The following is a 13,886-nucleotide window of genomic DNA, read 5'->3' as shown; positions in this document are numbered from 1 at the left end:
GGATAAAAAGAAATAAATGAAATGAAAAGAAGAAAAGTATAATTCAAAGTCCAGGAGAATGAAAATTTTTGGAAGAGTAGGATAAAATATCTTTGGAAATTTTGGAAATTAAAATAGAATGCTATTATACATTTTTCAAGTTCTTCTAATTTTCTTCCCAAAGTAAGGAAGAAAAATCATTGGAAATTTCTTTGAAAGGGAAATAAGGTATAATAATTTCGAACATTTTTTAGAAATAGAATAGACTATAATTAGACATTTTTGTCAAAGATAAAACGAAGCGGTATCCTCCAAAAATTTTCCCGAAACTAAAATGCAAAACAAAGATTGGAGAGAAATTTCTTTGCCCGAAAAGACTTGCTTAAAAAGATGCACTGTGATGCATATTAGCCGATATGATAGTACAAGACAATCGACGATTCAGAGCTTTATCCCATTATCGAATTGAGCATTATTTTACTCGAACGAGTTTCACGCCTTTTTTTCCGAAATGTTGTTGGCACACACGGTTTTATATTGTCCGGGGCATATAAAGCCATAGAGGATCCAATCACAAGTGTGCATGTAAGAGTAGACCGCGAAATTATTTCGTTTCCGATCTCGACTAATGCAAGACGATCGTATTATTTGCAGTTTTTTGTAAGACTCGATCATATCCGCAAGTGCTTTACTCAGAAGGATGGGATCTTTGTATTGGAAGAATTCAGTGAGTAACTTCTTATAAAGAAAATATAAAAAAGGAAATAATTATTCTAAAAGATTTACAAAATAGTTTTATATAAAAAGAATATTGTTTTATACCACTTTTATATAAAAGATTATATATAGGAGTATAGGATTTTTCTTATCCTATACTCTTATATAAAAGTATATTTGTTATATTTTTTGTTAACAAATTTTTTAATATTCTCCTTCAATTTCGAATTTTTAATATTCATATTTTTTACTTTTCAGATCCTAAAACTAGACAAGTAATTCAACGTAAATATAAGTCTCAAATGGTGAGTAGATTAAGTTCTAATGATACAAGTTTTTTTAAATAATTTTTCTTTAATTGCTTGTTACTATATATGTATCTCCCGTACATCTAGTATTCTGTTATCATATTATTCATCGTAATGATTAAATATTTTAAAATATTTTCTTTTGTATACTATGTAACAGACCAATGAACTGTGCCACTGCATCCACAGGGTATTCTCCGTTGCCTTTACGTTATATGAACTCTCGTCTGAGGTTCAAGCCGACCCCGAAAACAACAATGCATGAAGGTTTAGTTACCATTTTTTTATTTTTCGTTTTCCACATGTAATTTTCCGTTGCTTATTTTAGATTTTGTTCTTTTTTCGCTTCCAAAAGCTTATAATAATCGCTGTCCATCATAATTCATCTTCGTTTTTTCCTATATCATCTTATTAAATAAAATTCACCCTTCAACTGAAATTCCTTTTATATCATGAGAATATTAAATCTTAATCATAAGTTATAAGTGCAAAAGATTAAAAAGCATATATTTACAAAAATTGCCAAATCTTCCAAAATAGATAAGAATAAAACACACATGCCCAATAAAGTACTGAATAATGCAATGAATAATCCCTAACAAAAATTTGATATACAAAATTACAGGCAGATCAAATCTGTTACTCGGTCCTCTGTGTGTTCTCTTACTTGGCCGTTGGGTTGGAGCAAAGAAAGCAACAACAGAACCAACAACAGCAGCCTCCACGTCAATCCCAGCCCCAGCAACAGCAACAGCAACCACAACAGCACCAACAACAAGCACAACGTCAACAACCTCAGTCACAGCAACGTCAGCAACCACAGCAGAAGCAACAATATCAACAACACCAACAAACACAACACCAACAAACACAACAACGTGCACAGTATCAGCAGCAACGTCAACAACAACAGCAACAGCCTCAAACTCAACAACATTCAGGTAGCAATGTTGGCCAACCTAATCAAGGCCATAGAAACGCGCACCTCGATTCTTTTCCTAAGCATCACTGACACAGAGGCAGACACTCGCTCCCATTTGTGCATAATTACAATAAGTGTGCCCCCTACGCTTGCCTACCTTGGGTGTAAACACTCGTTTCAACCTTAATCCATTTGCATCGTTAAGGAATTTAAAAGAATAGGCCTTCCAAATGTTGGATGTGGAATGATAATGAGTAAATTATACGGATTCTTAGGTATGATAAAATTTATTGAAGTAATAAAAAATTAATAGCACCTAGGAAAATTTTTTCGAATGGCACTAATGGCTGATCGTAATGAAATTTGACGAGTTTTATGGGGAAGAACAGCGAATAGAAAATGTGAAATCTGAACTTTGGCAATTTGAAAGAAAGTCTAGGATTTCATATACAGAATTAGTCATTAGATTACTTAGTTGAATAATTTGAGAACGAAAAAAAAAAATGTAATCTATTTCAGATGTTTACAAAAGTTTACAAATGTTTGCGAACATTTGTATTGGAATATTCACCGAGTATTTGTGATTCTCTATCCGATGACAAATGATTCGCAAGCATTTCAATAAAACTGGACCAATTATTTGTTCTTTAAATGTATAAATTCCTGCCTCATCCTAATCTCAATTCCAAAGGGAACGCTATACACGCTATTACATACGCTTCCGATGCAAATGGATCGAAACGAGCACAAAAATCTAATCTAAAAAGTCTAATCTAAAGAATCTTTAATTTTCAAATTCTCAAAAATCGTTTCATTTCAACTTTGATCTCTGACTATAAAAAATTGGTAATCGTTGCACGCGCCGCTCAAAGAGCGGTATATCATCCTCCGATCATTCTCAGAGAGTCAGCTCTAAGTTTCCTCTAAATGTGGAAAACCTGTTTCGTATTCTATTCGAGAAAAGTAGTCGATGGAATCGAACGAGGGTATTTTGAGACTGGAATCAGACTGGAGGGTTAAAACGACAACACGTTGCCTAACGAACTAGTTAAGTCGATTATTTAACAAGAATAATTTTCAAAGTAAAATATGATATAGTGAAATTAAGTTGTAATTTGGTTTCAAATTCTTTTAAAGAATTACAGAACTCCGAACTTTGTAACCTTGAATAGTATTTATGAATATTTACTTCGAAAATTATTTATCAAATCGAAATCTATCCTTTTTATTAATTTCAGTTTAGATTGTTTATTGCGTTCTAAGGATATCTTTTCAGTTGGAAAATTGAGAATTATTCTACGAATTTCTTCTTAGAGTTTGGTGTCTTAAATAAAAATATATTCAAATCCAGTGGTAATTTCTATGACAGTCAACGTGTTAAGCGTTTCATAAAGCAATTGAAAAAATAATTCGTGAATCAAAAAGTGAAAAGAAAAACATCATTGAAAAATTGGCTGATTAACTGGACACAATCGTGATAATTATTTACAAAGCGGGAGTCTTGGGTGTAAAATGATTAAGATGAATTGCGAAGCGTTTTTTCAACAGTTCTCGATGGAAGAACTTGAAACATTATCGATTGACGATTCGAAGCAAAATGATGTTGGTGATGATGATGATGATGATGATGATGATGATGATGATGATGATGATGATGATGATGATAATGATGATGATGTCGATTATGATGATGATGATGATGATGATGATGATGATAATGATAATAACAATAATAATAATAATGATGATGATAATAATAATAATAATAGTAACAGCAACGTAATAGAGTAACAATGGTTATTGTACATTCGGAAGTACGGATTCGAGTGGTATTTAAATGAACAAATAGAAGATCGTACTCAGCGATTTACATGTTCTTTGATCCTCTTACTATGGGTCGTAAAGAAGACTTATAAGAGAAAAGGAATATATCTCTCTAATAGTTTCATTCTTTGATATGTCCATTGTGTGCACGTGTAGAGACATGAAGTAATAAAGCTTGCGTAGTTGCTGGAGGAAATATAACGAGGTACGAAAACAGCAACTATAGCAAGATACATTTCATTGCGGGCATTGAAGAGAAAAATTTTAAAAATTTTTAAAGGAACAGGAACTTCATAAAATATACATCCTGTATTTTAAAAATTATCCAGAGTGATATACAAATTGGAAGTGAAAGATTTAAAAACATATATATATATATATAAATATAAATCCTCGTATTAAGTTTTACCTCGCGAATATTGTGGTGACGATTATTTTGACGGATTGCGGTAAAGCAAGAAATTATAATCGTATACGACTTCGTTAAATTTCTCCCAGCAACGATAAAAATATATTAGTCGTTCGTGAAAGAAATCTACTTATACCGCCGTTAAACTATCCTTCGAAGCTTCGAAGAAGGTCCGCGTATAATCAATAGCGTGGTCTTTCTTGGCGGTGTTTTCTATGAATAGCACGTAAAGCAATTCTGAGATACAATAAATGAGATAGAGAAGAGAAAAAAAAGAAATAAAAAGAATAAAAAAAAGTAGAAGAAGAACTAATATTCGTATAATCGGTGGAACAATTTTGTATAAAATACATCGAAACAGACTGTAACTGTGATCATCTAATTTGATGGAGAAAAATGAAGATGAAAGAAGGTGAAGATGAAGTTATTTAATTTCATATGGCCGCATGAAATAGCCCAAAAGAGTATTATGTATAATCTCGGATAGGATCGATACAATAGCCGTCTCTCCCTCTCTATACATAATCATGCATTCATTTCAACTAATTGTATCGTTGTTGTTGCAAGATCTGTTTTAAGACGTTTTGACTCGTTAACGCCGTTAAAAAAGATGAACGATTTTATTCAGACTTTTTCTTTTCTTTTTTAGGATTTTAGTCGGAGTCGTAATAGGTGTGAGGAATAATTATTGTTTTCTAGTCGACGAATGGTCGGTCTGAAGGAGACAAAGGGATTAGAAAAAGAGATTCGTGCTCCACGTTGATCTTGAAATTTGAAATCACGTGAATTCTTTGAGCTTGGCTAATAATTTTATTTAAAAGAAATTTAAAGTCGAGGAAATTACAAATTCTCAAAATTCATAGATAAAGTTAGTTAAAGTTAACTGATATTATGCCAATTTCTTGCAAAAAAATAGTTGAAATTTTTCTATTGTCTAAAAGTCAAAACTTCCAAACTTAAAATAATTAAAACTTGAAATTCCTAAAATTGGAAATATAAAAATAAAAAATTCTCAAATACGAGAAAGTTAAAATATAAAATTTCCCAATATTTCAAGAACGTTTACACTATTTTACAACGATCATTTTATAATCCTTAAAATCATTTGAGGATTAAATTAATTAAGGATTAATTCTTGAAAATGTTGGCCAAACAAAAAATATTCCTTAATTCTACGTTCCAAATTTCAGGATCAATTATATGCTCTCTCCCTAAAGTTGCAATAAAAGAAGAAAAATGTGTAAAGAAGCGATGAGTATAGTGATTAAACAGACGTATAACATATTCTCTAAACTAACGGGCTTTAAATCTCCAAGGCTGACTATTTGCATACTTTACCTCATGATAATTAATGCGAAGTAAGAAAGGAATGAGTCGGTCGTGCTAATGTAACAAGTTAATTACGTATATATTTTAGTATGGATACTAAATAATGTAAAGGTTAATGTATATTTGTAATGAATGTCAAAGCGTCGAATACGAGCGTCGATTTATCTCCTTATTTTATTCGAATTCATTAAAATTAAAAATGCATACTACGATCAATTTTTCGATTTATCAAGATTATCATAGCGAATAAAAGGAAAGAACAGCCGTAAGTAAGTATACGAGATAATGAAACGTCGCATTTCTGAACATTTATCGTGTAAAATAATAATTTGTATGCAACGTTAATTTACGATTTTGTTGTAAGCTTGGCCGTAAGCACTGATCGTAAGTTTGAGATTAACTTTTTAATTTAGGCTTTAGATTCGTTTTTTTTTCGTGCTTAGTGTACGAAAGTGAAAAGTCGAGAAAGGAATACAAAAGATAAAAAGTAAAAATTTGAGATTAATGATTTAGCGTGGAAATTCGAAAATTTGAATGTTTCCGAATATCTTAGATATAATAGCAAATTAAATTTTAAATGATACAAATTTCATATACGAGGTTCAATTGCTTATTAATACTTGTTTCGCTACTTAGAGACTTCAGTAACTTAAGACGATTACTGAAGAATTATCCTGCTCTCAGATAATTGCTAATTATAAATAAACACATTTGTTTCTAAACTTCATCTAAAAATAAATTCGATGTTAAATGTAATCTCAAACTTATATTCAGAACTGCACATCATTTTTCATACATAACAAGTCAAACTTTACGATATGTATCACCCCTTCAAGTTATTATATCTCGTATCTGTGATCTTAAATTTTGTAAATCAATCCTACGTTTAAGTTTAATTATTGTTTCTGGTGATGTGCGTGCAACGGAAGATGCAATCAAAAAAATGAAGCTTCAAATTACATACATGTACTTACATTTCGTAGATAGACAGTGTTGTCGAATCGATACGGCTGAAACTCAACGTGTTCCCCTGCAAACAAAAAAATAAAAAAATAAAATTTCACATATCTCGTATGTAAGAGGAAACCCACGAGCATTCTATTCCTCCATTGTTCTCTCCGCACGTGATTAGCATTTTCAATAAAATTAATTATGAAGATTATTATTTGAAACGGTGAGTTTGATAACAAATATAAAAATTTAGTGAAAAGTTGAAAAAAATATCAAAAGCCTAGAAATACTTCCGAAGGTTTAGCGAACAAAGACAAAGTTTGAAAATTTCTAAAAGATATTAAGATTTTGAAAAATCTTGATGTCTTGGAAGTTTCACAAAAATTGATTCGTTTTACAAAACAGATATATATATATTAATCCAATAATTCATGAAATTAAAAGCTGGAAAGTTTTGTAATTAAAAATTCTATCGAACGATTTAGAAAATTAAGATAGACATTATTTAATTACTTTCATAATTCTCCATTTTTTGTTCTTTGCTTTAAACACGTTTCAATTCGTATTTTTAAACCTCGAACACAATTCCATTTTGATCAAAATTTTATTGATAAATATTATTGGAAAGTTAGCATAGAGACGCGTATCAATGAATCTTCAGAGAAGTATTTTTATACTTCTGACCCATACGATACGTTTATCTTGTAAAACCGAGCTCTGAGTTAATATCAAACTGTGTTTTATTTCATCGTGGAACACAATTATACACATATAACCAAATTAGAGAATAACTTGTTATTAAAAAGACATGTTCTCTATAATGTTCAACGTACTCTATAAACAGAGAACAATTCAATAAACAAATTTAATCTAATTTCACAATTAATTGATAAACTACGATAAATAACGAATCGTGTCGTTTGTACATGTTACGATTAAACGAAAATGAATATACGATCATGAAGAAAAGTTTGAATTTGAACAAAAATTGACACAGATTAGCTCTATTTGTAAAATTCTTTGTAAAACTTGTAAAAAGCATGATTCTTTTTTTCTTGTAAAATATAAGATTTAAGATTTCTGAGTATAGCTAATATCGATTTTATGTTTCATGAGTAACTGTTACGAGAACTAAAATTCCTGTCCTATTCAGAGTTTTTATATTAATTCTGAAATCATTATTTTCCTGTTTCTATATCGGTTCTTAAACGGTTTTAGAATCAATTTCCGTATTTTCTAGTAATTGAAATATATTGCACTAAGAACAATTCATCATATATTTCTAATTATTCATTTCCATGCTGCAGCTGCTTAACAATAATAAATTATAATATATTTGATCATTATACTCGAAGAAATCGTGTATTCATCATTGTCACAACGATACGTGACGAATTTAATAACAGGCGAACGAGAATGAATACTAACAATAATAATTATAATAATGAAATGGAAAAAAAGCAGAAAAGTGTTTTATTAGAGCTTCGATCGGGAGCGGATGCGATACAAAGTTTCAAATGTATAGTACTCAATAATGTAGGCGCCTTATATCAATAAATAACTTGTAGATTTGAAGCGAAGCACGTGTTTAATTCAGAACCTATGGTAATTTATCGTATTAACTTTTTAAATAAGAATTCATAAGTAATTTTCGTGTTACGGAAATTATTAAAGGTTACCAAATAATACGTTCTAATACTTCCTTTCTTTTTTTCTAAATTAGTGCTCCAATAGTACAATGGATATTTCAAGCGACAGGATAATTGATTTCGCAATCTAAAGCGCGTCGCTCATTAGCCTTAATTCGCTAACGAACTACTTCCTTATACACTTTGCAAATAAGGCATACTAACTTGAAGACAATTACATAATATAACACATATACGATAATGTAATTATACATTAACAACTAACAAAAATGTTCCCATCTGATCACGATTGGTATATTCTTACAATAAATAAATAACAAACATGCTGTTATACCATTATATACCACAGAAGCGCAATGACAAACAGATGACAAGGGCTTCTCAATTAACGTTCTATATGTACGCACCTAATCGTATAGTGCGCAGCTCATCGTAACAGCAGTCGAGCAAAGAAGTTCATCACGGTCGCTTCGACCAAATATCTTCAATAAAGTCTAATTATCGAACCTAAAATCTAATTCGCAAAATCTCAAGTTTAGTTTAAAGAAAAAGATTCATCTATCAAAAACTGAAGAAAAATTTCGGAAAATGTAATTAAGTAATCCATATTCTTTTTAATTAAGAAGGATAAAAAAAAATATTCATTTTTGGTGTTATTTTTGTTGGTGATAACTGAAATTATAGAATTGTCGAATCGAAAAGGAATAATCTTAAAGATAGATTTGGTGGTTAAAGACATGAAACATTTCTTGACTGAAATGTTCCGTACTAGAACTTAGGAGTATACTAAAGCTATTAAAACCAGATCTTCTCAATAAATAAAAGCTTGACGCCTTCTCTCTAAATTTTCTCTATGTTTCAATATTTGTATTATTATTTGTATTATATTATGTTTATATCATTAATGAAATTACATTATTCTATAAGAATAAGTAGGAGGAGATCGTACGAGAATGGAAATATAGATCGCAGACAGGATGTCAGAATTCTCGCAAACAACATTAATTGCCGAGGACATATCGAGCCGAAGGCTAGGTATGGTTTACCACGAGACTATCGGATTTCCTGCTGAACCAGTCGCAATTGATTTTTAGCCGCCGTTACTTTTTACCTATCGGTTTCTAGACTTATAAGCGATCTTATTACTGGAACTGCGTCGAACAGTCGCGATCTGTAGGTGAAATAGCGAGGATGGACAGATGGGCAGGAAAGGTGGCCGTGGTTACGGGCGCGAGTGCTGGAATCGGGGCTGCGATCGTCAAACAATTAGTCAGTCATGGTAAGCTTCGACAGTTCTTTTCATTATTATTATTAAATAATTATATTTTAACAATTTCGGAAAATGCTCACAAAATTCCTTTGGTAAACGATATGTTTCACGTTTAATCCTAGGTTCAAAGAAAGAAGAACAAATGAAATTTTTAGCACTTTTATGCGGAGATTAGAGACTTGAGAAAATTGAAGAACTAATCATTAGGAATATAAAATAAACTGATCTAAAACATAAAGATAAAATCTAATCTAAATTAAATAAATTGAAAGCTAATCATAAATTAAAAGAAAATTATTGTTTAAAAATTAATAAATTGATTTCTATAAGGTATGGTGGTGGCTGGCCTTGCCAGAAGAGTAGAGAAGATAAAGGAACTGGAGCAAGGATTGGAGGAGTGTTCAGGGAAACTACACGCCGTCGAGTGCGACGTATCGAAGGAAGAAAGCGTGATCTCTGCTTTCGCTTGGGTGCAAGAAAATCTTGGGCCTGCTAGCGTGTTGATAAACAATGCTGGAATGACCAAAGAATCTTCTCTTATAGGTAATTCCTTAAACTTGAATGTATTCAATATCGTAGTCAATTTAGATATGAATCGAGAAATGGAATTTAAGAATTCTATGTCTCTGAATAAGTCTTCTTCAAAGTTCTTGTTGCATACTCAATTTAAGTTTCAAAATTTCGATATCAAATTTGGAATTTTGTATCTATTTAAAAATAGCTATGTAAATCTATTCAAACCATAATTATGAATATTAAGTATAAATCAACATGTAGACGTAGAATATTTCGATTATCAATATTCCAAAAATAATAAAATCTCCTAATTATTATTATTTGTTAATTAACGAATTGATAGCTTCGTTAAATCTACAGATGGAAATCTAGAAGATTGGCATACGGTTTTCGACGTGAACGTTTTTGGATTGTGCCTCTGCACTAAAGAAGCAATTCGTATGATGCGAGAAGCAGGGGGAGAGGGTGTCATTATAAACGTGAACAGCCTCGCGGGTGAAAGAGTGCCTTTTATACCTGGATTCTCTGTTTATCCAGCTTCAAAGAGAGCCATCACTGCTCTGGCACAGACTTTGCGACACGAACTCACAGGAACCCAAATTAGGGTCACGGTTGGTGACCAATTATTCTATATAAATAATAAAATATAAAAAAATATCACAGAAAAATAAGATTATAAATGATTGCAATAATAAAACAAAAATTTCCAGAAACATTCGGAATATCTTAATTTCCTTTTTGCTACAAATTCTAGGGAATTAGTCCAGGATTAGTGGGCACGGAATTAATGGTATCCTATAGTACGTATTCCGAGGAAGCATTAGCATCGTTCCCTACATTGGACCCTGAAGACGTCGCTTCAGCTGCAATATACATTTTAACATGTGCTCCACATGTTGTCGTGAGTAAATCATTACTCGAAATCGATCTTCTTGAAAATAAATGCTTATTTAAAAATCTTGCATTCTTCATCTTCAATTTATTTTATGGGTATAATGTATATTAAAATTCATACTGTTCTTAAATTGTATTTCCAGGTTCAAGATATTGTTCTGCGACCTTTAGGCGAGTCTTGGTAGTGAACATGCGATACAATTCAGGATTAGTTGCGCTATAGTTAGAGTTATTCAGTTATTCGTTACATTGATTATGGCGTAAATAACTGTTACAGAAATAACAACGTTTAGGGAGAACAAAATTTATTATATTATTAATCGAAACTTCTCTAACACATATGTAGGTGACAATTTTGTTGTTGATTGAAATTCATGTTCCGCTTAACAAATTCTAATACCTTAGTATTTTAGTACTACTATATATACTACTATATAATACAAAAAAAATTCTTCAACGCTGATGCTAATATTTCAAGCTTAAACTGAAATGAAACTTTCCCAACCTTTATTCTGAAAATAAATTTAACCATTCTTCTTAAGAAATTGTTTGAATTATTTTTTTCAATTCTCAATCATTGAGAACATTTTGAATATTTAAAAAAGAGATACGTCTATACGTCAGATGGCGAAGTTCATAGAGATACGCCTTTTATCTATTCTTCTATGTACCCCAGTTCTCTTTCCCCGCTTACTTCCAATGAAAACAATTGATGTTATGATATAACCTATGTGTCATATGTCCAAATTGTGAACGACGTTCCCTCAAAATGGAGATATTTCAGCTTGCCGAAAAGAAGAAAGCTTTTGCACCACCGGAGAAACGTTATAAGAACCCTTTTAGGGAGGCCATCAAAGTGGGACGAATCTTTATTTTAAATAAAGGAATTTTATTCAAAGATAAAATTTCCATACATATATTTTAAACTATCAGCCGAAAATTGTATAGAAAACTAATCTTATTACGAAATCATAAATTTTATCGATAGCATCCTAGGATACTTTAAAAATTCAAATGAAACACAAGTTGAGGACTCTTACTATGAATATTACGTATATATTTACTTAACGTTACAAAATATACATATATAAAATTAGTATAGATGAAAATTTTTCGTGAACAGAAAATTTTTACGAAAATTTGAAAATTTGATGAATAGAATAGATAATATACTACGTTTATAATAATATACTAAGTTTATAAATGTATGTATAATTGAAGTAGTTACGAGAATTATGGAGCTATCACAAGCCGCTTACCAAAAGACAGGAAATACGGAGCGCGAAACGTTTGTTCAAGGAAGCGAGTAATCTTATGCAAAAAGGGGAAGAATTAAAGAAAGTCAATCGTTTAATCAGCAAAGGATTGTTTTACAACCCGAATTTTCACGCATTTTATGCCCTGAAAGGAGATATACATTTACTTGAAGGTTTTTGAAATTATAATATAATAAATATAAATTTAATTTCTTTTTTAGAATTGAATTTTTATGTGTATCTATCGTTTTCATTGTTGATGCATAATTAATAAAAACCAGCAGTTAAATTAGTTATTCTGCGAAATGTCTCGTAACTTGTAAAGATTTGTTTAAAAAAACTTGTTTAAAAATTGAAATTTTTTATGAAGGCTACCTTTTAGAGGCTATTTACTCTAAGAATTTCTCTTTCCTATTTTCCTTCTCTCTTTTTGAAATTAAAAATGTGATTTCTAACGTTTTATTAAATAAAAATTCATTTTCGCCTCAAAAATCGCGAATAGTACGGAAAAATTACTTTACAACTTTTATCAAGGCAAAGATGTCTTTAAAGAAATGCCCTAATACACACTAAAGCCGCGAATATTACCGAAAATTGTTCGATTTAAGGAAAATGGACGAAAGCCATCAAAAGCTACGAAGATGCCAAGTCAATGGCCAGATTCGATCATACACTATCGAAAGAAGGAATGAAAACTATATATAATAAGCAATTAATGGATGCCTACATGAAAAGAGGAGACTGGTATAGCGAAAATAATTTATTAGTAGAAGCTCTAGGCGATTATGAACAAGTCTACCTGTTTATATTACGCGAAATGGATATGACAGAGATACAAGTATACGATCTTATTCCCTATTGTTATTAATTTTTTCGCATATTAATATTACGTGTGTCAAAACAGGATAAATTGTTAGATATCACACCTAAGTTGCACAAATATGATATATTTCGGAAATATTGGAACAAATTTATATTGAATACCGATTCTATAAGGACATCCAATTTGCTGGCTGTGCATGCAAAATATAAAATTCATTTAAAACAAATGGGAATTGCTAGACACATGCTTCTAAAAGCTTTAAATCTTGATAAGAATAATGAGAAAGCTAAAGAATTGTTACAAGTTCGCATCTTCTTAATATTAAATTAAGTTAATTATGAATATATAATGATATAAAGATGATATGAATTAAACAATTCTAAGATAAAAGTAATGGAATGTACCTGATATAAAGATAACATGTAAACACACATCTAAATTAATTACAATCACTAAAATTATTGATAGTCACTCAATTATCTACAATACATTTATTTCTCAAATTACAAAAGGTACAAACAATCATTAATTAATGTACATATTATACATATACCAAGCTAATGAACACAATGTATATATGTATATACAGACAGTTTAAACGCCATAGATTGTTCAATTTTTTTTCTTTCCTTTCTCTTCTTTTTTTATATTGTTTATATTAAATACCTTTATAAATTTTTGTTAGATTAGTGAACAATTATATCTAGTCCATTGGAATTACATTAAATTTCAGTTCCCTTCCAATTTTCAAGAATATTAGTAATACTCTAATAATCACAATTTTTTATTAGATTCTATTAGCAATAAAATCCTCTGATCCTGTGCGATTGTAAAATATTATTCTTCGGATATCTATTATTCTTAGAAAAATACTATTCCTTCGTTAATACTATTCGCTTACTATCATTGGACTCGTCCTCGTCGCGCTTACCACGCCTCAGCCTATATAAGGAGCTTTTTACCGACGAATAAGTCGGAACATTGGTAATAAATTCGTATCCCCTATTCACCAGTTGTCCCACTTCTTCCTTGTATATCT

The 13,886-nt window shown here is 30.6% G+C and overlaps 3 protein-coding genes across 14 annotated transcripts in view; all 3 read left to right on the top strand.

Annotated features, from left to right (window-relative positions):
- Positions 1–8,677, top strand: part of Rab3-GEF (Rab3 GDP-GTP exchange factor) — a 43,270-nt gene extending 34,593 nt beyond the window's left edge. For 8 of the 12 annotated variants that reach the window (XM_069121392.1, XM_069121393.1, XM_069121403.1 and 5 more), the window contains 3 exons: positions 634–706; positions 955–1,001; positions 1,630–2,707. In XM_069121392.1, the coding sequence (XP_068977493.1) occupies positions 634–706; positions 955–1,001; positions 1,630–2,016 (507 nt within the window). In that variant the 3' untranslated portion in view covers positions 2,017–2,707. Of the gene's footprint in view, positions 1–633; positions 707–954; positions 1,002–1,164; positions 1,272–1,629; positions 2,708–4,808 lie in introns of those variants that run through there. The other 4 variants (XM_069121398.1, XM_069121397.1, XM_069121394.1 and 1 more) reach the window with 3 other exon arrangements.
- On the top strand, positions 2,848–8,677 carry LOC138183943 (SET and MYND domain-containing protein DDB_G0292140-like). Its single transcript, XM_069121516.1, has one exon. The coding sequence runs from the start codon at positions 3,439–3,441 to the stop codon at positions 3,715–3,717; it is 279 nt and encodes a 92-aa protein (XP_068977617.1). The 5' UTR covers positions 2,848–3,438; the 3' UTR covers positions 3,718–8,677.
- Positions 8,529–11,313, top strand: LOC138183931 (farnesol dehydrogenase-like). The gene is made up of 7 exons (XM_069121497.1): positions 8,529–8,678; positions 9,016–9,123; positions 9,214–9,367; positions 9,689–9,901; positions 10,235–10,485; positions 10,629–10,775; positions 10,912–11,313. Exons 3-7 carry the CDS (start codon positions 9,280–9,282, stop codon positions 10,951–10,953), a joined length of 741 nt encoding a protein of 246 aa, XP_068977598.1. The 5' UTR covers positions 8,529–8,678; positions 9,016–9,123; positions 9,214–9,279; the 3' UTR covers positions 10,954–11,313.
- Positions 11,314–13,886: the final 2,573 nt, after the last annotated feature.

The sequence above is a fragment of the Bombus flavifrons genome, chromosome 10 (genome assembly GCF_040668555.2).
Source record: "Bombus flavifrons isolate JBK064 chromosome 10, iyBomFlav1_principal, whole genome shotgun sequence".
Lineage (NCBI taxonomy): Eukaryota > Metazoa > Arthropoda > Insecta > Hymenoptera > Apidae > Bombus > Bombus flavifrons.
This window is presented reverse-complemented; position numbering and strand designations above follow the sequence as displayed.

What these genes read in the sequence shown, in the direction of transcription:
- LOC138183943 (XM_069121516.1), top strand. Translation starts at nt 3,439, where the DNA reads ATGATTAAGATGAATTGCGAAGCGTTTTTTCAACAGTTCTCGATGGAA.
- LOC138183931 (XM_069121497.1), top strand. Translation starts at nt 9,280, where the DNA reads ATGGACAGATGGGCAGGAAAGGTGGCCGTGGTTACGGGCGCGAGTGCT. An exon ending in CAAACAATTAGTCAGTCATG is followed by an intron (nt 9,368 to 9,688) that starts GTAAGCTTCGAC and finishes GATTTCTATAAG; the next exon opens with GTATGGTGGTGGCTGGCCTT. An exon ending in GAACCCAAATTAGGGTCACG is followed by an intron (nt 10,486 to 10,628) that starts GTTGGTGACCAA and finishes TACAAATTCTAG; the next exon opens with GGAATTAGTCCAGGATTAGT.